Raw genomic sequence first — 27,608 nt, forward strand, 5'->3', positions numbered from 1 at the left:
CTCTGTGCCTTCCCTCCCATGGGGAGAGGTCGAACTGTACTCTGCCTACAAGGCTCAAACTGCCTGTGGTCTGCTAGACACGCATAATCACAGTCACAATCTCTCCCCTTCTGAAGGACTTTAATTCTGAATTTATCAGCTTTATTTCCTGAATCATCTTACTCTCCATGCTAGGATCATTCTTAGCAGTTTAAGATACAACCTTAAAAGATAAAACATGGGCCCATGCAGTGGCATAGAAAAATTAAGCCCCTGACTGCAATGCTGGCATCCCACATGACCATCTGTTTGAGACCCAGCTGCTCCATTTCTTTTTAATTTTTTATTTTTTTAATTTTTTGACAGGCAGAGTTAGACAGTGAGGGAGACAGAGAGAGAGCTATAGACAGTGAGAGAGAGAGACAGAGAGAGAGAGACAGAGAGAAAGTTCTTCCTTCCGTTGGTTCACTCCCCTAATGGCCACTATGGACGGCGCTGCGCCCATCCGAAGCCAGGAGCCAGGTGCTTCCTCCTGGTCTCCCATGGGGTGCAGGGCCCAAGCACTTGGGCCATCCTCCACTGCCCTCCCGGGCCATAGCAGAGAACTAGACTGGAAGAGGAGCAACCGGGACTAGTACCCAGTGCCCCAACCGTGCCAGCGCCACAGGTGGAGGATTAGCCAAGTGAGCCACAGCTCCGGCCAGCTGCTCCACTTCTGATCCAGCTCCCTGCTAATGTGCCCAGGAAAAGCAACAGAAGATAGCCCAAGTACTTGGACCCCTTCCCCCATGTGCAAGACCTGGAGAAGTTCCTGGCTCCTGGTTTCAACCTGGCAACCCTAGCTGTTGCAGCCACTTGGGGAATGAATCCAGCAGATGGAAGATAGTCTCTCTCTCCCTTTCAAATGAGCAAGTAAATCTTAATAAATAAATAATAGACAAAACAAATCACTTAGTTCTTCTTTTCCCTGCCTACTGCCTTCTTTTTCTTCTACTCTTCAAAGAACGTGTTATTAAATAAATCATTTATTGTTCTCCACTTCTGTGTCCTTCTTAAACTTCATGTAGTCCTAACCCCACAGAAAATGTCCTTTTCAATCGTTAACCACATCCATTTTCTCAAATACAATGGCTATTTAGCAGATCCTACAAGATTTGACTTTTTTCTTTTCTTGTCTTCCGTGAGCTTCACACTACTGGTTTCTCTTCTACCTAATTAACTACTCCTTAGTGATTGCAGATACTGTCCCCTGCTCCTCTGTTATCAATTTAATGTGGGAATGTAGCCTCCTTTTCTCCAACAGCTCAGTCTTACTTGCTGACATCAACTCTTCATGTCCACCTTATGATTTTGGACACCATTTGAATGCTAAAGATTCACAAACTTATATTTGTGAAATAAGTGGCTCCCTAGAATACTGGACTTAAATGTCCAAATATTAAGTCCATAGCTCTACATGGGTATCTAAATGATGTCTCAGATTCAACACTCCTAAAGCAAAACTCTTTAGTCCTGCCTTCCTTTCTGAAAAACCTTGCTATTCCATTGATAGCATCACCAGTCACACAATCGCTCAAGACCAAAAACTAATACATGCCTTGATAATTCTTCCTTAATTACCTTAACTGCAGTTTCGCCTCTTTCCCTTACAACATCACTTTAATGCATCAGTAAGTACCATTCCTTCTATTTGTCAAAACTAACCCACACATGTCTGCTTTTCTCATTTCTATGAAATTTACCCTAAAAAATCATTATGGCCTATATTCCTTCTTCAGAACCTAGACTTCAATAATACATTCTTTATATGGCAACCAAGTATTTTTTTCTAAATTACAAGACAAAAATAAGCCTTGTTTACTTAAAACTTACTTAGATTGAAATGCAAATGTCTCTTCTGACTTACAAAGCTCTACATTTTCTGGATACTGCCTACCACTCAGATATGTCTTCCTAGAATTTCTATTTCTCAAACCTACACTTTCTACCTCTACTCACAACAGCTTCCTTTTTACTACTATGACAGCTAAAGATGGCATTTTTTACCATGTTTTCCTTGATGACTTTAATAGCCACCTCATCATATTTTACATTATTTTATTTATTCAAAATATTTTAATAAAAATGTCAAACATCCAGAACATTGGAAAGGATGGTTCGAACACTTGTATACTTAGGACTTTAATTCAGTAATTGATTGCATTGGCCATATTTGCTTTATCTTCAAAAGTAGGGTTAATACCATAGCCTGATAGCCATAGGTAGTACTTCAAGAGATGGCAGTTCAGTTGGTCTTTAAAAGATGAATGCAGTGTGTCTATACTGAAATGGGGTGGGAACATAAAAGCAAAGAAAACACTTTATATATTATCAGATATAAATGGTTTATGTGTGACTGATTCTAAACAGCAGCCTGCAAAATCTATGTCCCAAGGCAAAACTCTAATTAATAATGGTCAAACACAGCAGGTTTCTCTTTTTTTTTAGGTTTATAGATTCTATATTCTTTTTAGCAAGGCATACATAAGGAAAACAACAAAGCATTATATGTTTCTCTGAAACTTAACCTATACAAACTTTAAAACCTATCTGTCTTCCTACATTTATTCTATAATGTTTTATGATTTGTTTTTTTTTTATTTTTTTTAAACTTTTATTTAATGAATATAAATTTCAAAAGTACAGCTTATGGATTACAATGGCTTCCCCCCATAACATCCCTCGCACCCACAACCCTCCCCTTTCCCACTCCCTCTCCCCTTCCATTCACATCAAGATTCATTTTCATTTCTCTTTATATACAGAAGATCAGTTTAGCATACATTAAAATTTCAACAGTTTGCTCCCACACAGAAACATGAAGTGAAAAATACTGTTTCAGTACTAGTTATAGCATTAAATCTCAATGTACAGCACACTAAGGACAAAGATCCTACATGAGGAGTAAGTGCACAGTGACTCCTGTTGTTGACTTAACAAATTGACACTCTTGTTTATGGCATCAGTAATCACCCTAGGCTCTTGTCAGGAGCTGCCAAGGCTATGGAAGCCCCCTGAGTTCACCGACTCTGATCATATTTAGACAAGGCCATGGTCAAAGTGGAAGTTCTCTCCTCCCTTCAGAGAAAGGTACCTCCTTCTTTGATGACCCATTCTTTCCACTGGGATCTCACTCGCGGAGATCTTTCATTTATGTTTTTTTTTTTTCCCCAGAGTGTCTTGGCTTTCCATGCCTGAAATACTCTCATGGGCTTTTCAGCCAGATCCAAATGCCTTAAGGGCTGATTCTGAGGCCAGAGTGCTGTTTAGGACATCTGCCATACTATGGGTCTGCTGTGTTACACAAAAATTCACTCAACATGGATTAAAGACTTAAATCTACGACCTGACACCATCAAATTATTAGAGAGCATTGGAAAAACCCTGAAAGATATAGGTACTGTCAATTACTTCTTGGAAAACACCCCAGAAGCACAGGCAGTCAAAGCCAAAATTAACATTTGGGATTGCATCAAATTGAGAAGTTTCTGTACTGCAAAAGAAACAGTCAGGAAAGTGAAGAGACAACTGACAGAATGGGAAAATATATTTGCAAACTATGCAACAGATAAAGGGTTGATAACCAGAATCTACAAAGAAATCAAGAAACTCCACAACATCAAAACAAACAACCCACTTATGTGATGGGCCGAGGACCTCAATAGACATTTTTCAAAAGAGGAAATCCAAATGGCCAACAGACACATGAAAAAATGTTCAAGAACACTAGCAATCAGGGAAATGCAAATCAAAACCACAATGAGGTTTCACCTCACCCCAGTGAGAATGGCTCACATTCAGAAATCTACCAACAACAGATGCTGGAGAGGATGTGGGGAAAAAGGGACACTAACCCACTGTTGGTGGGAATGCAAACTGGTTAAGCCACTGTGGAAGTCAGTCTGGAGATTCCTCAGAAACCTGAATATAACCCTACCATACAACCCAGCCATCCCACTCCTTGGAATTTACCCAAAGGAAATTAAATTGGCAAACAAACAAGCTGTCTGCACATTAATGTTTATTGCAGCTCAATTCACAATAGCTAAGACCTGGAACCAACCCAAATGCCCATCAACAGTAGACTGGATAAAGAAATTATGGGTCATGTACTCTATCGAATACTATACAGCAGTCAAAAACAATGAAACCCGGTCATTTGCAACAAGATGGAGGAATCTGGAAAACATCATGCTGAGTGAATTAACCCAGTCCCAAAGGACAAATATCATATGTTCTCCCTGATCAGTGACAACTAACTGAACACCAAAGGGGAAACTCGTTGAAATGAAATGGACACTATGAGAAACAGTGACTTGATCAGCTCTTGTCCTGACGGTTGATGTACAATGTAATACTTTATCCATTTTAGTATTTTTTTTTTGTTCTAGTACCATTGGTTGAACTCTGTAAATAACACACAATTATTCTTAGGTGTTTAAATTTTAACTGAAAAGTGATCCCTGTTAGGAATTTGGAAAACATTATGCTGAGTGAAATAAGCCAATCCCAAAGGGACAAATACCACTTGTTCTCCTTGATAGGTGACAACTAACTGAGCACCAAAAAGGAAACCTGTTAAAGTGAAATGAACACTATGAGAAACGGTGACTTGATCAGCCCTCACCCTGACTGTTGATGAGCAACTTGATATGTTATCCCTCTTAGTATTTTTTTTGTTTGTTCTACTTAATACTTTTGGTTGAATACTATAATACACAATTCTTCTTAAGCAGGTTTTATAAACATTTTCTCTTCATCATCCTTTTATTCATTTAATAAGCTGAAACACGTAACTTTGTCAATGAATAATTCATTTATTCTTTATAAACTATCACTTTGATTAACCAAAAACACAATAGAGTATGTTCATGTGATTTGATATACAAAGATTACTTGCATAGCATACGTCCTCTAGGGCTAAATATTATCTATATATTGACAATAATAACATTGAAAGACTTATGTAAAAATTATAACTGGCTAGTACTGGTAAATAGGTTAAAATGAAGTATGTCAAAAATCAATCAAAAATCTTCTCAATATCCAAAGGATATCCATGTTTTATCCATAGGCTAGTTCTCTTTTCATAATTATAACAATCTTGGTTCCAAATTACAACAGTTTTGAAGAAACACATTGAGGGCTATGACAGTATAGTAGTTTGGGATTATTTCTAAACAAAGGTGCCAGGATGGAAGGAGACAGCCAAGATGGATGAATAAGGAAAAGACATGATGATTCGACCACAGAAAGATAACAGAATAAAAGGGGAGGAATGACATCACAGCAGTCGGAGAGGAGTTTGCAGTGGAAATTCTACAGAAAGAAGAGATGCCATGCTCCAGCATGAACGGTATAATCACGCAACAGAGAGAACACTGCCAATGATTCCCAGAGCCAATGGCTAGAGGGGACACCATCTTCTTGTAGTGAGGTGAGAGAAACCTGTGGTGGCCTGTGTCACTGGTGATTTTGCCTGAGGGAGAACCTCACAGACCCTCTGACTTTGCGTCCAACCTGGAGCACTTGTTGGGGACAGGGCGTTTACCTAACCCCATGAAGGGAGAGTATACTGCTTCCTCCACTCCCTCCACAATGGTGCCTGGGGAATGCCAGGGAGGAAACACCTTCTTGATAAGGTGAGCAGAGGCTGCAATGACCCAGCCATGACTGTAGGATTACATTGGAGGGACAAACCTGTGGTTTCCATTGACTCTAAGTCTGCCTACAGAGTTGGTGTGGGGTGGGCACTCATATAGACCTGTGAAGTGCTCCACTTTCCTCACTCTATCAAGGAACCCTGACTTGACTTGCCAAGGAGGAGCCCTGACCAACTTCTGTTAGGCAGGCAGCTGGCTCTGGGAACACCACGGTTCTCTCCATTGAAAGGCAAGTATCATGGGGCTGACGATGGATCTCCTGCTCCATGTGACTGTGGGAATTCTGTAACTGCTATAGGGAGAGGGGTGTGTGGCTGGGTCTTTGTGCAACCACTATGTGTGGCTTCAGAGAGTCAGAGCTCACCGAGTTCCTGGAACAGGTCATCACAGAAGGTTCCGTGCTCGCAATAAGGAGCATACAGATCCTTTATATGGTTCATGCATCTGCCTGGATGGGGTGTGCAGCCACTGGGGGCTCATCCTGGGCAGCGGGTTCACCTTGGCACAGAGGGTGTTAAGTTGTGATCAGGCCAGTCGAAGCGATCACGCTCTCAGCCCTGCTGATGATGGAGGAGATCTACCATGCCCAACTTGGGTGAAATTCTGGATATTGCCCCAAAATTGAGCACTCGCCAGGGAGCACCAGCACCTCCCCATACACACCTCTGGATATCAACTGAAGGAGCAGATGCTCTCCTAAGCTGCAGAGTTATATATCAAAGATAAAAGTCCTCAGAGGAGAAAACAAGTGTTTTCACAGATCCCTAGATCTGTGAAATGTAGAAATACAATAAACATGAACAAGAAAGGCAATATGACTCTCCAAAAGGAATACTTCAATATCAGAATGTGAAGATGAACAGATTGATAACATGCTCGAAAAGGAATCCAAAAGAATAAGATTACTCAAAGGTGATGAGAAGTAAATTCATGAGTTAATCAAATTGAAATATGGCAAATGAGGCATTCAATATGTCAAAAAAAAAAATACAGTGGTAAGCCTTAATAGACTCAAGGAGGCAGAATAAAGAATATCTGAGTAGTAAACAAATCCTAGGACCTTTCCGCGCTACCCAGCCAGGGGTCCATACGGCGTTGTTTTTGATTCCCGGCGTAACTTAAGGGGAAGCTGTCACAATGTCCGGAGCCCTTGATGTCCTGCAAATGAAGGAGGAGGACGTCCTCAAGTTCCTTGCAGCAGGAACCCACCTAGGTGGCACCAACCTTGACTTCCAGATGGAACAGTACATCTACAAAAGGAAGAGTGATGGCATCTACATCATCAATCTGAAGAGGACCTGGGAGAAGCTGCTGTTGGCGGCTGGTGCTATTGTGGCCATTGAAAACCCTGCTGATGTCAGTATGATATCCTCCAGGAACACTGGCCAGAGAGCTGTGCTGAAGTTTGCTGCTGCCACTGGAGCTACTCCCATTGCTGGCCGCTTCACACCTGGAACCTTCACTAACCAGATCCAGGCAGCCTTCCGGGAACCACGGCTTCTGGTGGTTACCGACCCTCGGGCTGACCACCAGCCTCTCACGGAGGCATCTTACGTGAACCTGCCTACCATTGCTCTGTGTAACACAGACTCGCCTCTGCGCTACGTGGACATTGCCATCCCGTGCAACAACAAGGGAGCCCATTCAGTGGGTCTGATGTGGTGGATGCTGGCCCAGGAGGTTCTGCGCATGCGTGGTACCATCTCCTGTGAACACCCCTGGGAGGTCATGCCTGATCTCTACTTCTACAGAGATCCTGAAGAGATTGAAAAAGAAGAGCAGGCCGCCGCTGAAAAAGCTGTTACCAAGGAGGAGTTTCAGGGTGAATGGACGGCCCCAGCGCCCGAGTTCACTGCTACTCAGCCAGAGGTTGCTGACTGGTCCGAAGGCGTGCAGGTGCCCTCTGTGCCTATTCAGCAGTTCCCCACTGAAGACTGGAGTGCTCAGCCCGCCACTGAAGACTGGTCTGCAGCGCCCACTGCTCAGGCCACCGAGTGGGTGGGAACAACCACTGAGTGGTCTTAGGCTGCTTGTCATGGGCTCTCACACAAACATGGAAATGAGGTTGATGGAAAATAAACATCAGTTTCTACAGAAAAAAAAATCCTAGGAAATATCTCAGTCACACAGAAAAAAAATAGAAAAAGATAGAAAAACTGAAAATAATGCTTGAGATATATGGGCTACTATCAAATGACCAAACATGCAATTGTTAGGCATTCCTGAAGGTGCAGAAAGAAAATGTATTAGTAGAGCTGTTCAATGAAATAGTAGACATTTTCCCTAATTTGGAGAAAGGGTCATATAAGTAAAGGAAAAACATAGAACTCCTAATTGACATGATCAGAAAAGATCTTCACCACGCACATTATAATCAAACTTTCAACAGTAAGACATAAAAGATCCTAACATGTGCATGAGACAAATGCCAGATTTCTCATCAGAAACACTACAGGCTAGTAGGGAATGAAGAGACATAATCCAAGTCTGCAAAGAAAAAAGTGTCAGCCTAGAATACTGAACCCTGCAAGGCTCTAGTTTCTAAAGATGAAATAAAGACCTTTCAAAAAACCAGAAATTAAAAGAATTTGTCACCATCCAGCCTTATGATACTTAAGGATATACTACATACAGAAACAGAAAAAGTACCTTAAAAAACAATGAAGGCAGAAAATCTAGTAAATGTAAAAAGGAAATTCAAAACAAATAATAGGAATATATATACATACATATATAGAAAAATTGGGAGGGCCGAATTGTTACTTATCAATAACCTTGAATGTAAATGGCCTAAATTCTCCAATGAAAAGATACACATGAGCTGAATAGATTATAAAAGAAGACATCTTTTTGCAGATTACAAGAAACACACCTCATGCACAAAGATACAGAGAGACTGAAAATCAAAGAGTAGAAAAAATATATCATACTAATGGATAGCAAAAATGAGGAGAAGTAGCCATCCTAATATCAGACAAGATAGACTTTAACACAAAAACAGTTAAAAGAGGTGCTGGCATCATGGCATAGCAGGTTAAGTTTCTACCTGCAATGCAGGCATCCATATGGGTGTCAGTTCATGTCCTGGCTGCTCCACTTCCAATACAGATCCCTGCTAATGGGCTGGGAAAAGCAGCGGAAGATGGCCCAAGGGCTTGGGCCCCTGCCACCTACATGGGAGACCCTGGCCCCTGGTTCCTGGCTTCAGCCTGGCTCAGTCCTGGCTATTACAAAGATCTGAAGATTGGATCAGCAGATGGAAGAATTCTGTCTCTCTTACTCTCTGTAACCTAAATGAAAGATCTCCGCAAGTGAGATCCCAGCGGAAAGAACAGGTCATCAAAGATGAGGTACCTTTCTCTGAAGGGAGGAGAGAACTTCCACTTTGGCCATGGTCTTGTCTAAATATGATCAGAGTCAGTGAACTCAAAAGGCTTCCATAGCCTTGGCAGCTCATGACAAGAGCCTCGGGTGATTACTGATGCCATAAACAAGAGTGTCAATTTGTTAAGTCAACAACAGGAGTCACTGTGCACTTACTCCTCATGCAGGATCTCTGTCCTTAATGTGCTGTACATTGTGATTTAATGCTATAACTAGTACTCAAATAGTATTTTTCACTTCATGTTTCTGTGTGGGTGCAAACTGTTGAAATCTTTATTTAATATATGCTAAACTGATCTTCGGTATATAAAGAGAATTGAAAATGAAAAGTGGTATTTTATAAAATGCTTTCTCTGCATTTATTGAGATAATCATGTGATTTTTATTTTTTTAATTTGTTAATGTGGCATGTCACATTTATTGATTTGTGTGTGTTGAATCATCCTTGCATCCCAGGGATAAATCCCATTTGGCACGGGTAATGATTTTTTTTATGTGTCGTTGGGTTTGAGTAGCTAGTATTTTCTTGAGGATTTTTGCATCTGTTTTCATCAGGGATATTGGTCTAAAGTTCTCTTTCTTGTGTCTTTTTATGGTTTTGGACTTAAGGTGATATTGGCCTCATAGAAGGAGTTTTGGGGATTTCCTCCATGTCAGTTGTTTTAAATAGTTCAAAAAAAAAAAAAAAACTAGAATTCATTCTTTAAAAGATTGGTAGGATTCAGCTTTGAAGCTATCTGGTTCTGGGCTTTTCTTTGTTGGGCAGGTCTTTATTTTTAACTCAATCTCTTTCTTGGTTATTGTTCTATCTAGGTTTTCCATGTCTTCATGACTCCCATTTTGTAGATTGCTTCTAGAAATCTGTGCATTTCTGCTATGTTTTACAGTTTTCTGGCATGTAGCTATTTGTACAAATTCCTCATGATTCTTTTTATTTGGTATCCGTGTATCTGTTGTAACATCATCTTTTTCAATTCCAATTTTGTTAATCTGGGTTTTTACACTTCTTTTTGTTAGCTGGGCCAGTGGTGTATTGACTTTGTTCATTTTTTTCAAATAACCAGCTCATTTCATTGGTTTTTTTGTATCTTTTTTGTTTCAATTCTGTTCATTTCATTTCTAATTTTTATTTTTTCTTCTAATTTGTTTTTTTCTGTATCCTTTAGATACATTGTTAGATAATTTATTTGATGTCTAATTTTGATTTAGGCACTAATTGCTATAAACTTTCCTCTTAATGCTGCTTTGGCTGTCTCCCATATATTTTGATGTGTTGTCATCTTTATTCGTTTCTAGGATTTTTTTTATTTCCCTTTTAATTTCTTCTATGACACACTGTTCATTCAGGAACATGTTTTTCAGAATCCATGTGCTTACATATTTTGTAGATTCTTAAGTTGTTAATTTTGATCTGCATTCCCTTGTAGTCAGAAAAGTATGTGGTGTTATTTCAATTTTTTGTGTCTTCAACAAATGATGTTAAGAAAATTGAATCTCTGCATGAAGAAGTATGAAACGCTTTTCTCTATACAAAAAAAATCAACTCACAATGGATCATGGATCTAAACCTAAGACCTGAAACCACCAACTCACTAGGGGAAAACATAGGGGAAACACTGCAAGGCATTTGCATAAGCAAAGACCTCTTGGATAAGATCCCAGAATCGTAGGCAATAAACACAAAAATAGGTAAATAGGATTATATCAAACTAAGAAACTTCATAACAAAGGAAACACTCAACAAAGAGGGAACAGACCAACTGGGAGAAAATATCTTCAAACCATATATCTGATAAAAGATTAATATCAAGGATATATAAGGAGCTCAATAAACAATAAAAAGGCGATTCAGTTAAGAAATAGGCTAAGGATATGAACAGGCATTTTTCAAAGGAAGAAATACCAATGGCCAACAGACACATGAAACAATGGTCAGGATCACTAGCCGTAAGAGAAATGCAAATAAAAACAGCAAAAAGGTTTCACTTTTCCCCAGTTAGAATGGCTATTATCCAGAATCAAAGAAATAACAAATACTGGCCAGGATGTAGGGGAATAGGCACCCTAGTGCACCTGGATGGAAATGTAAACCTGTATAATCATTACAGAAGACAGTATGAAGATTCCTCAGAAATATTAAAATAGATTTAACATATTATTAAGTCATTCAGTTCCTGAGAATTTACCCAAAGGAAATGAAATCAGCACATGAAAGTTATCCATACCCTCATGTTCATAGCAGCTCAACTTACAACAGCTACGAAATGATGGCAACACAGATGTCCATCAACTGAGGACTGTATAAAGAAATTGTGGTATATATACATGATGGACTACTACTTGGCCACACAAACGAAATCCTGCCTTTCACAACATTTCATACAACTGTAGATCATTATGCTTGTTGAAATAAGCCAGTCTTAAAAAAACAAGTATGTTTTCCATGACTTGTGGTAACTACTACAGAGTACCAAAAAAAAGGCAATGTATGTGAGCAAAGTTGAAATTTTGAGATCTGATTATTGTTTATAGTCTTTGTCTATACTCTTGAGGAACAATGGTTTTTCTATTTGCTACTTACTGAATTCTTTATTTAGTGGAGTTAAGCTTCTGATTATAAAGGAAATTGAAAATATATCACTGTAAAAATGAAAAGGAGAATAAGGGAAAATGGGAACAAGTGGGGGGAGAGAGAAGGGTGGGGATCAGTGAGGGGGGAGGGTGAGAATGAGATGGGGGAGGGTGGGAAATGTCATACTCTTCAAAGTGTATATATGAAGTACATGAAATCTGTTCCCTTTAATTTTTCTAAAAAAATTTTAAAAATTAAAAAAGGTAAATGGTAATAAATCATGAGGCATGGTATTATCACTGAATTACAAGAACTATAAATATGGTGAGTGTTTTGCAAAAATAGGTACGTTTAAATACATCTAAAGACATTTTCAATGTTTTCTGCTGAAAAATCACAAATGTATTCCCTGTGGATTGCGGAAGGCCAAGTTTTGAACTACAATATTATCTTAGCTTTGCAGAAAGACAAGGTGCTCCCTGGAATTGCATGAAACGACAAAAATTAATCCTGAGCATTTACCATCAAATCCTGAGTAGGAGGGAGGAAACGTATAAAGAAAATAAGCAATACTAGAAGCGGCTGTTGACCTATTTTTCTTTTTTTAATAAATTTGTTGTATTCAACCAAATTAAACTTATATGAAAAAATAGAATAATAAAAGAGATTTATTATCCTACCTATCTTTTTCTCCATCCTTTTCCCACTTAAAATGAGTTGCCAGGCACATATGAGAAACTGCCACAAATAGTTTTAAAAAGAAACCAAATTTGTTGGGAAGCTTTCCCACTGACCCTGAGAATCTTGAAGTAAACAGCCCTAGCAGAAGCAGGCACTCTCAGAATAGAGGATTCCAAGAGTAATTTTTGAGAGTTCAGTTCTTCGTTCGGCAGCTTTGGTGTTGACCACACCATTGCCACCTTCAGTGTTTTAAGATACTCATAGATGAACGAGCCATCTGTGCACACAGTAGGAGCAATTCCCTCCCATTAGATAGAGGCTAACCTAATTATGTGAACGGCTGAAAAGACTTAAAGCCCAAATCACAGCAGTTTCATAAATGTGCAAAAGGGATGGGTGTGGATCCAGGGCTTCCAAACTGGAGATCAGCAGATCCATTTTCCTCATGCAAGGTCTTGGGTAGTATTGCTCACCCACTGACCCCAGAGAGCAGGAACTTGGTACTCTAAATGACTGGTAGCTGTGAGGTGTTTCACCAAAACGATGTATGTGTTTGATTTTGATTACTCTTCAAAAAGTGGTCCTATATGCCTTATACCTGAAGGCTGTATTAGTGACAGGATAAAAACAGAGAAGCAGAAAGGCAAATGTAAAGTAAAAAGAGCAAGGGGAGCTACTCATACAGATACATGGGCTTGTGAGTAAATCTCCTTTTCTAATGAATACAATTTGAATATAAGTAAGAACTCTTGTATACATATAGATATGGCTATTGTGAATGCATGGATAAAGGTAAAGACACAGGAAATAAGTACATTAAATAAAGCACCATATACCATTTACTTCAGCTCTAGAATACTCACCAATCTCAAACATATTCTGAAATTTTTTTTGACATTTTTACTTCAGGGAAAGAAAACATTTAGGTAATCAGAAATCATGGTTTGTATAAAGTATGTACCGCCAAGACAATTCATAAAGGGATGTGAAATATCATTATATACAATGAAGAGAAAAGTCAATTCCATATTATGACCCTAGAGTCACTTTTCCCTATTCTAACTAGGAGAAATACATAGGAAATTTAAAAATATCATGAGTGTTTAAATCTCTTTTCTCTAGAGGACAGAATTTTCTTGATTGTGATAATTGTTTTCTCAACCAAGATATGTGTTTCCCATATGAAATTCTAATTATCAGATTTATAGCCTCCATTTCACCTGAATCAAAGAGAGAGTGAGAAACATTAGAGAAATACTGCTGCTTTGATATTTCTCACGCATGTTTGGTAAGGAATATTTCTTTGTTGTGTATTTCTGGGTGAAGATTGTCCTGATTTCAGGACACGGATGACCAATATCCGAATTAAAGAAATACAAGTCTAATGCCAAGATATATGTAGGTTCATTCTGGTTCACCACTTAGAATTAACATCTTTAATTATGAAGAGACTGTTAAATCTTTTTAACAAATCCCACTCAGTAGCCAATTTAAGTCTGATTTATCATTGTTGCCACAAGATCCTGACAAAGAAACCTGCAGTCATCTCCAACAGCTGCAGGCCAACAGGTGCTGTACAGTGACACAGCAACACCGGGCCACACACCAGAATCAATTCTGTTACAATCAGGCAAGCAGAACAACTGGAGCAGTTTTAATCTTACCTTTGATATCCTTCAAAAACAGATGTGGGAGACAGGACCCCACCGTATAATCAAGAAAGCACACTCCCGGTCATTATAATTATTCTCCAGAGCCACACATTTTATGAGTTATAAAACTTACAGGGAAGGTCATCTTCTGAAATCGGAACACAGCTGGCAGGCAGTAGGAATCACAATTATCAGAATATATATAAAGAACTCACTCTATCTGAGATCTCATATTCAGGGGTTTAAATTTTGAAAAGTGCTCATTTGCAATCTATGAATCTGTACCAAGGCAATTTAAACTGTTTTCATCCTCTGGCCCCGACTCCACATTCAGTCTTTTCCTTCTAACTGCTTCCATCCTTTTGCAAATGGACATTTGAAAAGTCACAAAAGGTCAAATATTTAATTAATGACTTCAAACTTTCTCTAAAAGAATGTCTTCACTTTTCAAAGAGCCATTCTAATTTTCAGTCTGGATTTTTGGATTAAGCGTGCTGTGACATTTTATAAGTATCCTAATTAGATGAAAATAGAGAATATTCATCAAAATTTTGAGATTTTTGAAAAACCAGTCACAACACTCTTTAAAAAAACTAAGAATCTGGGTAATAATTCTGGAAAGCTTAGAAGAAAAAAAAAATCTTAATATTTACTCATAAGATTGTGAACAGGTTGGGAAGTCAGTTAACTTCTTTCTACCAGGTAGTTCAAGAATTTAATAGACTTTTTTAAAAACATACCATATGAATATTAATTTGACTAAACACAACATTCACAATATATGCACCAGACAACCTGGGAACAGGATCATTTCCGATGGCCAGTAGATGACAGACACCCCAACAGCATGATGTCTTTCTCAATTAATTGTACTGATTAGAGATACTGGGATGTTAAATGTGAATGAAGATTTTTTTTTTTTCCTGTAGGGAAGTCTTTGTTTTACAGCTTGAAGTTCTAAAATCAAGTACTTCTAGATAGATATTTGGAATAAGCATACCAAAAGAAAAATCATAGACCACATTGCAAAAGCACACTACAATTCTGGGTACACTATGTATTTGTGGTTCCTAAAATATTTTTCAGGACATTAAGTTGAATCTATGTGAATCATCTGAAAAATGCTTTTTTTTAAAGATTTATTTATTTGAAAGACAGAGTTACAGAGAGAGATAGAGACACAGAGAGGTCTTCCATCTGTTGGTTTACTCCCCAGATGACTGTAACATAACTTACATGGTCTCCCATGTAAGTGCAGGGGCCCAAGGACTTGGGTCATCTTCTACTGCTCTCCCAGTCCATAGCAGAGAGCTGGATCAGGGGAGGAGCAGCCGGGACTAGAACCAGTGCCCATATGGGATGCTGGTGCTTCAGGCCAGGGCTTTAACCCACTGAGCCATAGCGCCAGCCACTGAAAAATTCTTATAAGTGATTCTATCCAAAACATAATCTCTCATCTTCCCCCAAATTCCTGGCATTATACAGATCTTGACTCTATTACAATTTCAGGAATATCTAAAGAGTTGGGGGGAAAAATATGAGGCCAGCATTGTGGTGTAGCAGGTTAAGCCATTTCCTGCAACACTAGCATCCCCTATGGGTGCCAGTTCAAGTCTTAGCGAACCAACCTATCTACCAACCTAGCTACCTGCTAATGCACTACAGAAAGCAGTAGTAGATGGCCCAAACAAGTGGGCTTCTGCCTCTCATGTAGGAGACAAGGAAGGAGTTCCAGGCCACTAGTGTCAGCCTGTCCCAGTGCCATCCTCAGTGGCTACTTGAGGGTGTGAATCAGCAGATAAAAGATATTTCTCTGGGCTGGTGCCGCTGCTCACTAGGCTAATCCTCCGCCTTGCGGCGCTGGCACTCTGGATTCTAGTCCCGGTCGGGGCGCCGGATTCTATCCCGGTTGCCCCTTTTCCAGGCCAGCTCTCTGCTGTGGCCCGGGAGTGCAGTGGAGGATGGCCCAAGTGTTTGGGCCCTGTACCCCATGGGAGACCAGGAGAAGCACCTGGCTCCTGGCTTGGGATCAGTGTGGTGCGCCTGCCACAGCGCACCGGCCACAGTGGCCATTGGAGGGTGAACCAATGGCAAAGGAAGACCTTTCTCTCTGTCTCTCTCTCACTGTCCGCTCTGCCTGTAAAAAAAAAAAAAAATCTTTCTCCGCCTCTCTCCCAGTCTCTGTATAAAAAATAAAAAAATTATCAAAATTAAATGATTAGATCTTGAACATAGATTTTGTCCACATATATTCACTTTTTGGAATAAAAAAAGTCTAAGAACAAAATTTTAGCAAAATGTCTGTGTGGAGTACTAATTACGAATACACCTATGAGTTCATGTAGACCTGAAGACAAATACCAGCAAATCACTTAGTGTCTCACTGGTACAATGGGAAGACCAGGGTTGTGATTAAATGAGATAATCTATGTAAGTTGCCTGGCAGTGAATAGGACTATCTTCTCTAGTGCATTAACATGTGGCTTTGTACTCTTGCTGTTCAGTACCAGAAGAAAATGAGTATTCGTATCACCACTAACTTGGATTTTTTTTTTCTAAAGTTCAACAGCCTTCTATTACCTTCTAGCCCAAAGGAGTAATCTTAAAATCAAAAAGATGGACAGCCAATGCTTACGTCAGTGAATGCACCCTGGGTTTCTGCAAGCTTTGGCAAAAAGATTAATACCAGCCTCCAAGGCAGCATCAGTATCCCAGTGCGCAGATAATGACACCATGTGCAAGAGCAAAATAAGCATGTTGTCATCATCTTACATGATTTCAGTCCTGAACTACCCTGTGTGGTGTGCACTGATTTTTTTTTTTTCAAATTGTACAGCCACTAAAAGGGTGCAGGAAGTTTCTCAAGGATGTATTTCATTAAGTTTAAAACTGCCCATAAAATCTGACAATTTGTGTCAGTGTCGCTGCTGGGAAGCCAATAAAGCCCACACACCATGGCAGGTTGCATGAAATGCCAGCAGGATCTCCGTCATCTGATGAATCAACTATACCCCAAAGACAAACTAATCAACACAGACCATTTTACTGACAATACGCTGTGTTCCCGTATTTCAGAGAGGCAATTTTGGCACGCTTGATGTGCAACAGTTCCGAGAGAGAAAAATGGCAGCCCGAAATGGAGACAGCAGGCTTTTGGAATTTCTGACTTATTCCTCCATCAGAAAACACTGGCCAAAGAGCTTCCTATCTCCATTAGTGAAGACAATCATACACCAGTTACTTATGCAACATTTACATATACATGCAATGCTTTGGCTTAATCCCATTTGAGCCCACCAACCTTAATTAAATCACATTGGTGAATGTTTTGAGGTAAGTTTATTTTAAAAAGATATCAATGGTATAGAAAATTTACTTTTTGAAAGCAATTTTATATGTGTCCATAAATAGCATTTAGAATACTTAATTCACTTAATACTTATCAAAGGCCTACTCTGTATCAGGGAAACTATTTATTTACTACACCTGGTTGGTGCTCAGAGGTACCATCAATGACAGACATATTCCTGTTGCCCAGGAACTCACTTGACAGTGGAAGGAACAGCAGCAGTGTTGCCAAGGGGTGCTGAATGTCTCTCCTGTTTCTCCTTCCTCCAGTGGGCTCCCTGAGCCTTCTTGAATCCATCTCAATTAAATATAATTCAAGCAAAGCCCTGCCCTGCCAATGTAGCTTAAGTATCCTTGGTCTCCTAGCAGATTTCTCCTGCTCAACCTGTCTGCATACCATCCAAGACCAATGACAAGGAATGTGGCGTGATGAAGGACCCATGTTCAAAGACCTCTGTGAATATTAAGTGGGGCTTGTTCAGGGACCAAGATGTCACAGTTTCAGGAAATTCTTAAAAGTTGAGGACAAGGTCTGGCACTGGGGCACAGCAGTTAATCGACTGCCTGCAGTCCTGGCATCCCTTATGGACTCTGGTTCAAGTTCTGGCAGCTCCACTTCCAATCCAGTTCACTACAAATATGCTACTGGAAAAAACAGTGGAAGACATCCCAAGTCCTTGGGCCCTTGCACCCATATGGGAGACCCAGATGACACTGCTGGCTACTGACTTCAGCTTGACTTAGCCTTAGCCGATGTGGCCATTTGGGGAACAAACCAGCAGGTGGAGGTTAAAGGGTTCTCCCTGTAACTTTAACTTAAAATAAATACATAAATCTTTATAAACAGAAACGAAAAGGTAAGGACATATAACTCATGCAAATTATGGTAGACACAGGACCAAAGAAGCAGAAGAGATGGCCTGGAGCAAGCGTGCACTAACTGCCTGACAATTGCAGTGCCCTTCTGTCAGTGCAGTGTCAATGGGAGAAATGGCAAAGATTGGGGTGGGCTGATGAGCAGGGGCTGGATTATAAACAGGATATACAGCTTATTACAACCTGCAATATAATTTTATCTTAGAGACCGTGGAATCCCTAAGAACATATTAAGCAGTAATGGTATGTAAATGGAAGTGACAAGGAGATAAATAAATCAAAAGGCAGTGAGCAATCAAAGAAGAGTATTTAAATTCTGAATGAAGGCATTAGCTGGACTTTAGAAAGCCATCAGAGGCAGCTACCCACAGGCCTTTGTGGCTGAGTGGATGGCAAATGTAAACCAGGCTACATAGTATGGCTTGTGGTATGATGTGGTATGGACAGATGGGCAAATGAGTGTTGTTTGCCAAGATTAGGAAAAAGATGAAGAGATAGGAGGTCATGCTGCCTTATCCCTGACCTTTGAATTGGGAAAAAAAAAAAAAAAAAGCTGTTTAAGTGAGTAAATCAATGAATTATGATTATCTCCCATTTCTTAGATAAGGTCATTTGCAACAAGATGGAGGAACCTGGAAAACATCATGCTGAGTGAATTAAGCCAGTCCCAAAGGGACAAATATCATATGTTCTCCCTGATCGGTGACATCTAACTGAGCACCTAAAAGGAAACCTGTCGAAGTGAAATGGACACTATGAAAAACAATTACTTGATCAGAGCTTGTCCTGACTTTTGAGGGACAACTTACTACTTTATTCATTTAGAATTTTTTGTTCTAATTAATACCAATGGTTGAACTCTTTAACACACAACTATTCATAGGTGTTTAAATTTAACTGAAAAGTGATCCCTGTTAAATATAAGAGTGGGAATAAGAGAGGGAGGAAATGTAAAGTTTGGGACATGCTCAACCTGACTTACCCCTAATGGGAGAGTTAGAAACATGCCAGGGGATTCCAATTCAATCCCATCAAGGTGGCATGTACCAATGCCATCTCACTAGTCCAAGTGATCAATTCTAGTATATAATTGATCATAATGATAGGATTAAGAGTCAAAGGGATCACATAAACAAGACTAGTGTCTGCTAATATTGACAGAATTAAAAAGCAGAGAACAGGCCAGTGCCGCAGCTCACTAGGCTAATCCTCCTCCTGCGGCGTACCCCGGGTACTAGTCCCGGTTGGGGTGCCGGATTCTGTCCTGGTTGCTCCTCTTCCAGTCCAGTTCTCTGCTGTGGCCCAGGAGTGTAGTGGACAATGGCCCAAGTGCTTGGGCCCTGCACCCACATGGGAGACCAGGAGGAAGCACCTGGCTCCTGGCTTTGGATCAGTGCAGCATGCCGGCCATAGTGGCCATTTAGGGGGTGAACCAACGGAAAGGAAGACCTTTCTAACTCTGCCTGTCAAAAAAAAAAAAAAAAAAAAAAAAAAGGAGAGAACAATCCAACATGGGAAGCAGGATACACAGCAGACTCATAAAATGGAAGTTGTCCTAAACAGTACTCTGGCCTCAGAATCAGCCCTTAAGGCATTCGGATCTGGCTGAAGAGCACATGAGAGTATTTTAGGCATGGAAAGCCAAGACACTCTGGCAAAAAAAAAAAAAAAAAAAAAAAAAAAAAAAAAAACAAAACACCTAAATGAAAGATCTCCACGAGTGAGATCCCAGTGGAAAGAATGGGGCCATCAAAGAAGGAGGTACCTTTCTCTGAAGGGAGGAGAGAACTTCCACTTTGGCCATGGTCTTGTCTAAATAAGATCAGAGTTGGTGAACTCAGGAGGCTTTCATAGTCTTGGCAGCTCATGACAAGAGCCTCGGGTGATTACCGATGCCATAAACAAGAGTGTCCATTGTTAAATCAACAGGAGTCACTGTGCACTTACTCCTCATATAGGATCTCTGTCCCTAATGTGTTGTACTATGTGAATTAATGGTATAACTAGTACTCAAATAGTACTTTATACTTTGTGTTTCTTTGTGGGTGCAAACTGTTGAAATCTTTACTTAGTATATACTAAATTGATCTTCTTTGTATAAAGATAATTGAAAATGAATCTTGATGTGAATGGGATGGGAAAGGGAGTGGGAGATGGGATGGTTGTGGGTGGGCAGGAGGTTATGGGGGGAAAAGCCGCTATAATTCAAAAGTTGTACTTTGGAAATTTAATTTTATTAAAGTTAAAATTAACAAAAAACCTGTTGTGCAGAGAATACAGTTCCCTATGTATGGTAATAAACATCAAATGAAATGCTCCTTTCTCCCAACTATGGAGGCTCACATTTTAAAAACTGATCAACTTGGTTTTTGTTTATCCTGTGATACTTGCCGATAACATTATCTACTGAATTATAGCTTGTAATAGTACATAATTTTTACAACTCCAAAGGCTGACATAAAATCAAAGTAGGATAAATAAGTCACCGAATTTAGAATTTATTCAGTTATTTTAACTCAATCTGATTTACTGACGGACAATTTATCCAGCTCTGATGATTCAACCATGCACAAAACCAAAAGAATCTCTTCCTTCATGGAAACATAGTCTTCCTAATTACCCCAAAATGGAATATGTACGTGTAAGTGCAAGGCAGTGAGTACTGGGCAAGATTTCATTCAAAAGAAAGTGATGACTGTACCTAGACCTCTGATTTGGAAACTTAACAGTCCTAAAGACTGCCAAGACCTGGAGGCGTTTCCATATCCACCTTGCACTTTTTGGCTGCTATCTCCTCATATCTCTCTCAAAAAAATTCACCTATTATATTCCACACTGTAGCTATAAAACCAACTTCCAATCATTAATTAAAAACTTAGTTACAAATTCACCATCTTCCTTCCTGCCTCTCCTTGGATAAGTGAAAAATGTACCACGTGACTCATACGGTGCTCAGGTATATGGATTTCTCATCCACCCCTCTTCCTTATCTCCATTTTAGACAACCGCTCTCTTGGTTCCTTCCTAATGCTAGCATTCACCATATCTGAAACTCTCAGTTCTCTTACTCTTCGACCTTGCTACAGTAACTTAAGATTCATTCTCACATCCATCTCTTTCTCTGCTTTCATTCCCTCCTTCCAAATGTTATGATTTCTTGAGGCATAATTAAAATACTTTGTTAATCATCTCAACTCTTAAGAAAATGACTTCCTTCACTTACATTAAATCACAACAGAAAATCTGAACTGCTTATCATGTCAATTCTTCAACAGCCTGCTAGACTCTTCAGTTCCACCTGACTCATTATTTTCCTCTCCTTCGTCACACTAGCCAGTCTATTTCTTGAAGTCACTGACTGCCTCCCCATTATTGTGCCTTCCTGTGTTTTCCTCTCTCTGTCTGATGTGGTTATTTCCCTGCTTTTCAGATGTCAGGCTCTTTCTCATACCTCTATCTGTTTCAATGTCACCTCTACACACTGGCTTCTCTGACAATTTTATCCACACTACTACAAAACAGTTTCTCTCCTCTGCATTGTCTTGTTTATTTCATTATGGCATTTATTACATACATAGCTATTCTCATATGCATGGATTTAAAATCTTTCTACACAAAAATAACATCTGTTAATTGTGTGTTTTCATGAACTTTTTGAACCACCTTCATATAATTACTTCCTTCTGCCTTGTACATTAGATTTATAAGCACAATGAGGACAACAGTCCTATATGTTAAGTTCACTTTCATATTATTAGCGAAGAATGAATTCATGTACACATAACTGTAAATGAATCACAGGAGAGAAAGGCTTAACTACACACCTGTCCAAGAAAAATCCTAAAAATAGTTCAGAAAAGGGCTCATTTATTTAGCCATGCAGTCAAGAAAGAAAAGTGTATTTTTTGTGCATTAATTATGTTCTTCTTTTATTTTGTTTAAATCAAAGAAACTGAGCCATTAGAAGCTCATGAATGCAATATTGGTTTTAGTGACACAAAGTTTCACTTAAAGAAAACAAATCATTCAAAAGAGTTGAATAAGAGTATAAAATAAGCAGAGATCACTTTTCAGTTAACTTTAAACACCTGAGAATAATTGTGTGTTAATTACATAGCTCAACCAATGGTATTAAGCAGAACAAAAATACTAAAAGGGATATAGTATGAAATTGTACATCAACAGTCATGACAAGGGTTGATCAAGTCATTGTTTCTCATAGTGTCCATTTCACTTCATCAGGTTTTCTTTTTGATGCTTGGTTAGTTGTCACCAATCAGGGAGAACATATGATATTTGTCCCTTTAGGACTGGCTTATTTCACTCAGCATGATGTTTTCCAGATTCCTCCATCTTGTTGCAAATGACCCGATTTCATTGTTTTTTACTGCTGTATAGTATTCCATAGAGTACATGTCCCATAATTTCTTTATCCAGTCTACTGTTGATGGGCATTTGGGTTGGTTCCAGGTCTTAGCTATTGTGAATTGAGTAGCAATAAACATTAAGGTGCAGACTGCTTGTTTGTTTGCCAATTTAATTTCCTTTGGGTAAATTCCAAGGAGTGGGATGGCTGGGTTGTATGGTAGGGTTATCTTCAGGTTTCTGAGGAATCTCCAGACTGACTTCCATAGTGGCTTTACCAGTTTGCATTCCCACCAACAGTGGGTTAGTGTCCCTTTTTCCCCTCATCCTCTTCAGCATCTGTTGTTGGTAGATTTCTGAATGTGAGCCATTCTCACTGGGGTGAGGTGAAACCTCATTGTGGTTTTGATTTACATTTTCCTGATTGCTAGTGATCTTGAACATTTTTTCATGTGTCTGTTGGCCATTTGGATTTCCTCTTTTGAAAAATGTCTATTGAGGTCCTTGGCCCATCACATAGTGGGTTGTTTGTTTTGATGTTGTGGAGTTTCTTGTGATCTGTTAAATATAAGAGTGGGAATAAGAGAGGGAGGGGATGTACAATTTGGGACATTCTCAAGCTTACTTGCCCCAAGTGGTGGAGTTAGAAATGTGCCAGGGGATTCCAATACAATCCCTTCAAAGTTGCATGTACCAATGCCATCTCACTAGTCCAAGTGATCAATTTCAGGTCACAATAGACCATAATGATAGCTCTAAGAGTCAAAGGGATCACATAAACAAGACTAGTGTCTGCTAAGACTGATAAAGAAAAGGGAGAGAACGATCCAACATGGGAAGCAGGATACACAGCAGACCCATAGAATGGCAGTTGTCCTAAACAGCACTCTGGCCTCAGAATCAGCCCTTAAGGCATTCAGATCTGGATGAAGAGCCCATGAAAGTATTTTAGGCATAGAAAGCCAAGACACTCTGGAAAAAAAAAAACAAAAACAAAAACCCACAAACCTAAATGAAAGATCTCTGCGAGTGAGAATCCAGTAGAAAGAATGGGCCATCAAAGAAGGAGGTACCTTTCTCTGAAGGGAGGAGAGAACTTCCACTTTGATTATGACCTTGTGTAAATAAGATCAGTCTGTGAGCTCAGGGGGCTTCCATAGCCTTGGTAACTCATGACTAGAGCCTAGGGAGATTGCTGATGCCTTAAACAAGAGTGTCAATTTGTTAAGTCAACAACAGGAGTCATTGTGCACTTACTTCCCATGTAGGATCTCTGTCCTTAATGTGTAATTCAATGTGAATTAATGATATGACTAGTGCTCAAACAGTATTTGGCAATTTGTGTTCTGTGTGGGGGCAAACTGATGAAATCTTTACTTAATATATACTAAATCAATCTTCTTTATATAAAGATAATCGAAAATGAATCTTGATGTGAATGGAATGGGAGAGGGAGCGGGAGATGGGATGGTTGTGGGTGGGAGTGAAGTTATGGGGGGGAAAGCCACTATAATCCATAAACTGTACTTTGGAAATTTATATCTACTAAATAAAAGTTTAAAAAAAGAGTATAAAATAAGCAACATGATATTTGAATTCAATTTTTAAAAAACTAAATTCAAAGCAGCATGAAAGATAAATAAAACCTAGAAACATTTTTAGGAAAATCTGACTAAAATTATTAAAAGATAAACTATGATAAATTATAACATTTAAAATGATTCTGGGATTCATACTATTAGATAATTTAATATATGATTAAAATGTCTAAAGTCTATGAAATTATAAACTTTCCATTATGAATACTAATATCTCTCAGTCTTATCCTACAGAAATCTTTAATGACCTAGGTATATGTGGTGTCACTTTAAGTATGATACAGGTAATATTACAGAGTTATGTTACCTGAAATATTATGTCTATGAAAATTTCCACCTACAAAATAATTTCTGTTGACTATATAATTTAATCTGATACATATTTACATATTTCAAATTCTCTCTACCTAGAGAACCAAACCCATAGGTAAAATTTTTCATTATTTCTAAATTTCTATTGAATTTATCATATTGATATAGTCATGATTCTTGTAATAAATGGTATTTAAAAATAATCTCAAAATACACAAAACTTATATTCAAACCTAGTCTTCAGTCTCAAACTTGAGACTATATAGATTAACTCTAATGAGAATACATACAAAAATAAAAACATTCATGAGAAAATGGTTCAGTCTACTATAAGGAACTTCAATTGTCTCCAACTCTAACTGTATCATAATCTATCCCTTTCAAGTTTCTACACATGACTTTTTAGAGTGATGTCATGGAGATGATAAACTCCATCTACATCTTCCAGAATGGTGTGATGATCCTAGCATGATATATGGAAAACATCCTTAGTCACAAATCCAGATCATTAGCTAGCTATAAGCTGACTAAGCTAGTATAGTGGTGCATATCCCCAAATTTTCACCATCCTCTTTTAAATAAAATGCCTTGATGTTCCTTGCTCTTCTCACGTGTCCTTCTCACAAAAGTATAGCTATGTTACCATTCCACAAGGATTCCTAAACTCTGCTTTTGATTCAGACCATCGATTTTCAGCAGTTTCAACCATCACAATATGTATCATTTTATAAAGCTCATTTGCTGTAAAATATCTAATTTTTTGGTTTGTAACATTGACTTAACATCTAACTCTTAAGTGAACTCATAAAATCGCTTCATTTATCAAGTATAAAATACCCACTTAAAATTAATATGCTGCCAGTTTCTTAAACATCATACTGTATTGTTGAAGTTGATTAGTCCTTAATTCAAATATCCATATTTTTTGACATTTAATAACTCCATCAATTTAAGAACCCTGTCAATTTTTCTTCTGCATTCACTCGTTATAGCAATTAAGTGAGGACAACCAGGTGGAGCTAAGACTATTCCTTTTCCCCCCCACACACATATCTTATTTCAGAAACATGCTTATAGCCCCTATAGCCCCGCAAGCACATATTTTGAAAAGCTTATGTATTTTAAAAACTTTATTTCCAAGCCAATAGGGCTACATATTTTCTTTCATGGATTCTAGTCAACCACAACAATGCATATATTTCAAAAAATGGGGAGCAAAGGTACAGGTAGTATCTTTTGTCCATGTATTATGAAGCTCACACATAAGAGAACAGAAATGTACAATGAGCCTGTAATGATGAGGGTGATGTGATTTCAGTATAATATGTACAAAATTCAACATATAGAACTAAATTTGAGTTTAAATTCGCCAGCTGGCTCTCAGGTTGCCTAGCAACACATAGGCTCAGGAACCAATGTCAAGACAATGTTACTCAAATTTATGAGAAGTAACTGTTCACTCATTGTTACATCAGAATCTACCTACAGTATAGACTCTTTGTAGATATATTTCAGTTTTCACTGGTCAGTAATGTCTTCATTTGGAAAATTCAGTGCTTTAGTACTTTCTCTTGAGCATTTCAGTAAGAATGTTTTTGGCATGATCAGTATGTGTACAGAAATAAGGTTGTAATGCTCTAAAATAAATAATGTATGGCACTGCCATGGTTAAGTGATTCCATCCACAGAAAGATACTACAATGTATTTGAGGGATAGTTCTATTTATAGGTGATGAGATATTAAATAGCACCCGTGATGTGTCTGGCATAGGAAAACCCAAAATATTTTTGCTTACAAAATCCAGCTACCTTAAGTGAAATTTATATTTTTCTTTCAGACAGCTCTACACATAGAAATTAAATAATTGAGAATTGTATTTTATTTTAACATTGCCTCAACTCTAGTTTTAACTTCCTCTTCATATACTGGTAGCAGATTCAATGTGCATTACCTACAACAAAACTATCACTAAAAAGTGAGAGAGAAAGGACAGAACCATATGGGAAAACTGAAATAGCATAGCACAAAATCAACTCCACTGATGTCTTCCTGCCCTAACCAGTATCATCAGCAATTCAAACTTTCATTTCCTCTATCATACTGGACACTACAGAATTTAAATATGAGCATGAAAGCATGACAGGCATGCATAGGAGTTCTCTTTAAAACTCAATTCCTGGATTCCACACCTAGTTACCGGAAAGCCTCGAAGAGATTTTTGGCACAAATAACAGTTATTTGCACGCCTTCCCAGTTGCAAACCATTTCTAATTTGCTACATTTATTACTTAAGGTGAGACTATATCTCAACCAATGAAATAGGATCACAGAATAAAAATGTCTTCAATTTCTGTAACACTTTCACATTCATGAGGGATACATCTTAAGACCTCAAATCTCCAAATACTTAAAAACCCTGAAAAACAAGCAGTTCAACTTTTTATTCCATACCAATTCCTGTTATGGAATAAAGTTTTCATCACTTCAAACAAGGTAAAATATCACACTCGTTAATAGATAACTCCATTGTGATGGTGGTACTATGTATTCAGCTACTTCACTAGCTGGCTGCCAAAAACTGGATGGATTCAGAACACAGATTAGCATCCTCACAATTTTCAGTGATATTATACACCTTTGCCACCTTTAATTTCAGCCTGAAACTGAAAGATCTATAACTGTGCTTGGTTAAACCAGAAATCCCAAGGCTCTGTCATTGCATTAGAATTGTTAAACATTGAATAATATTGTCTTACACTATATGCTGTAATATAAAAATGATTAATCACAAAGAAATGTGTTCTTCCATAAATCACAGTGAGAAACTGAGGTTCTGATTTAAAATAATGTGGACATAAAAGTAAATTGCTATGAATATGTTCCCACAGTTAATACTCAAATGAGACTTTTTGTACCATTTTGAATTCCTTGAAAATTATATCTACAGATGTGAATTACATAAAGTATTTGTGAAAAATTAAAACCTTAATGGTTTGTCTAAATACCTCATTTTGTAATTAGACATGTAATTCCAGTCTCACTTTATTTTGTACTAAAATTGAGTTTATATCTAAAAATATGTTTCACCTAAAGGGTTTCTTTAAGATGCTTACCATGGCAGAGGTGGTGGTTGCATTT

General features: G+C 38.5%; 2 protein-coding genes across 3 annotated transcripts in view; one reads left to right on the forward strand and one right to left on the reverse strand.

Moving 5' to 3' along the window:
• Window positions 1-27,608, reverse strand: part of LAMA2 (laminin subunit alpha 2) — a 707,630-nt gene that overhangs the window by 563,041 nt on the left and 116,981 nt on the right. The window lies entirely within an intron of this gene.
• LOC108177472 (small ribosomal subunit protein uS2-like) lies at window positions 4,695-9,771 on the forward strand. Its single transcript, XM_070073613.1, has one exon. The coding sequence runs from the start codon at window positions 6,819-6,821 to the stop codon at window positions 7,704-7,706; it is 888 nt and encodes a 295-aa protein (XP_069929714.1). The 5' UTR covers window positions 4,695-6,818; the 3' UTR covers window positions 7,707-9,771.

Source organism: Oryctolagus cuniculus, chromosome 5 (genome assembly GCF_964237555.1).
Source record: "Oryctolagus cuniculus chromosome 5, mOryCun1.1, whole genome shotgun sequence".
Taxonomy (NCBI): Eukaryota; Metazoa; Chordata; class Mammalia; order Lagomorpha; family Leporidae; genus Oryctolagus; species Oryctolagus cuniculus.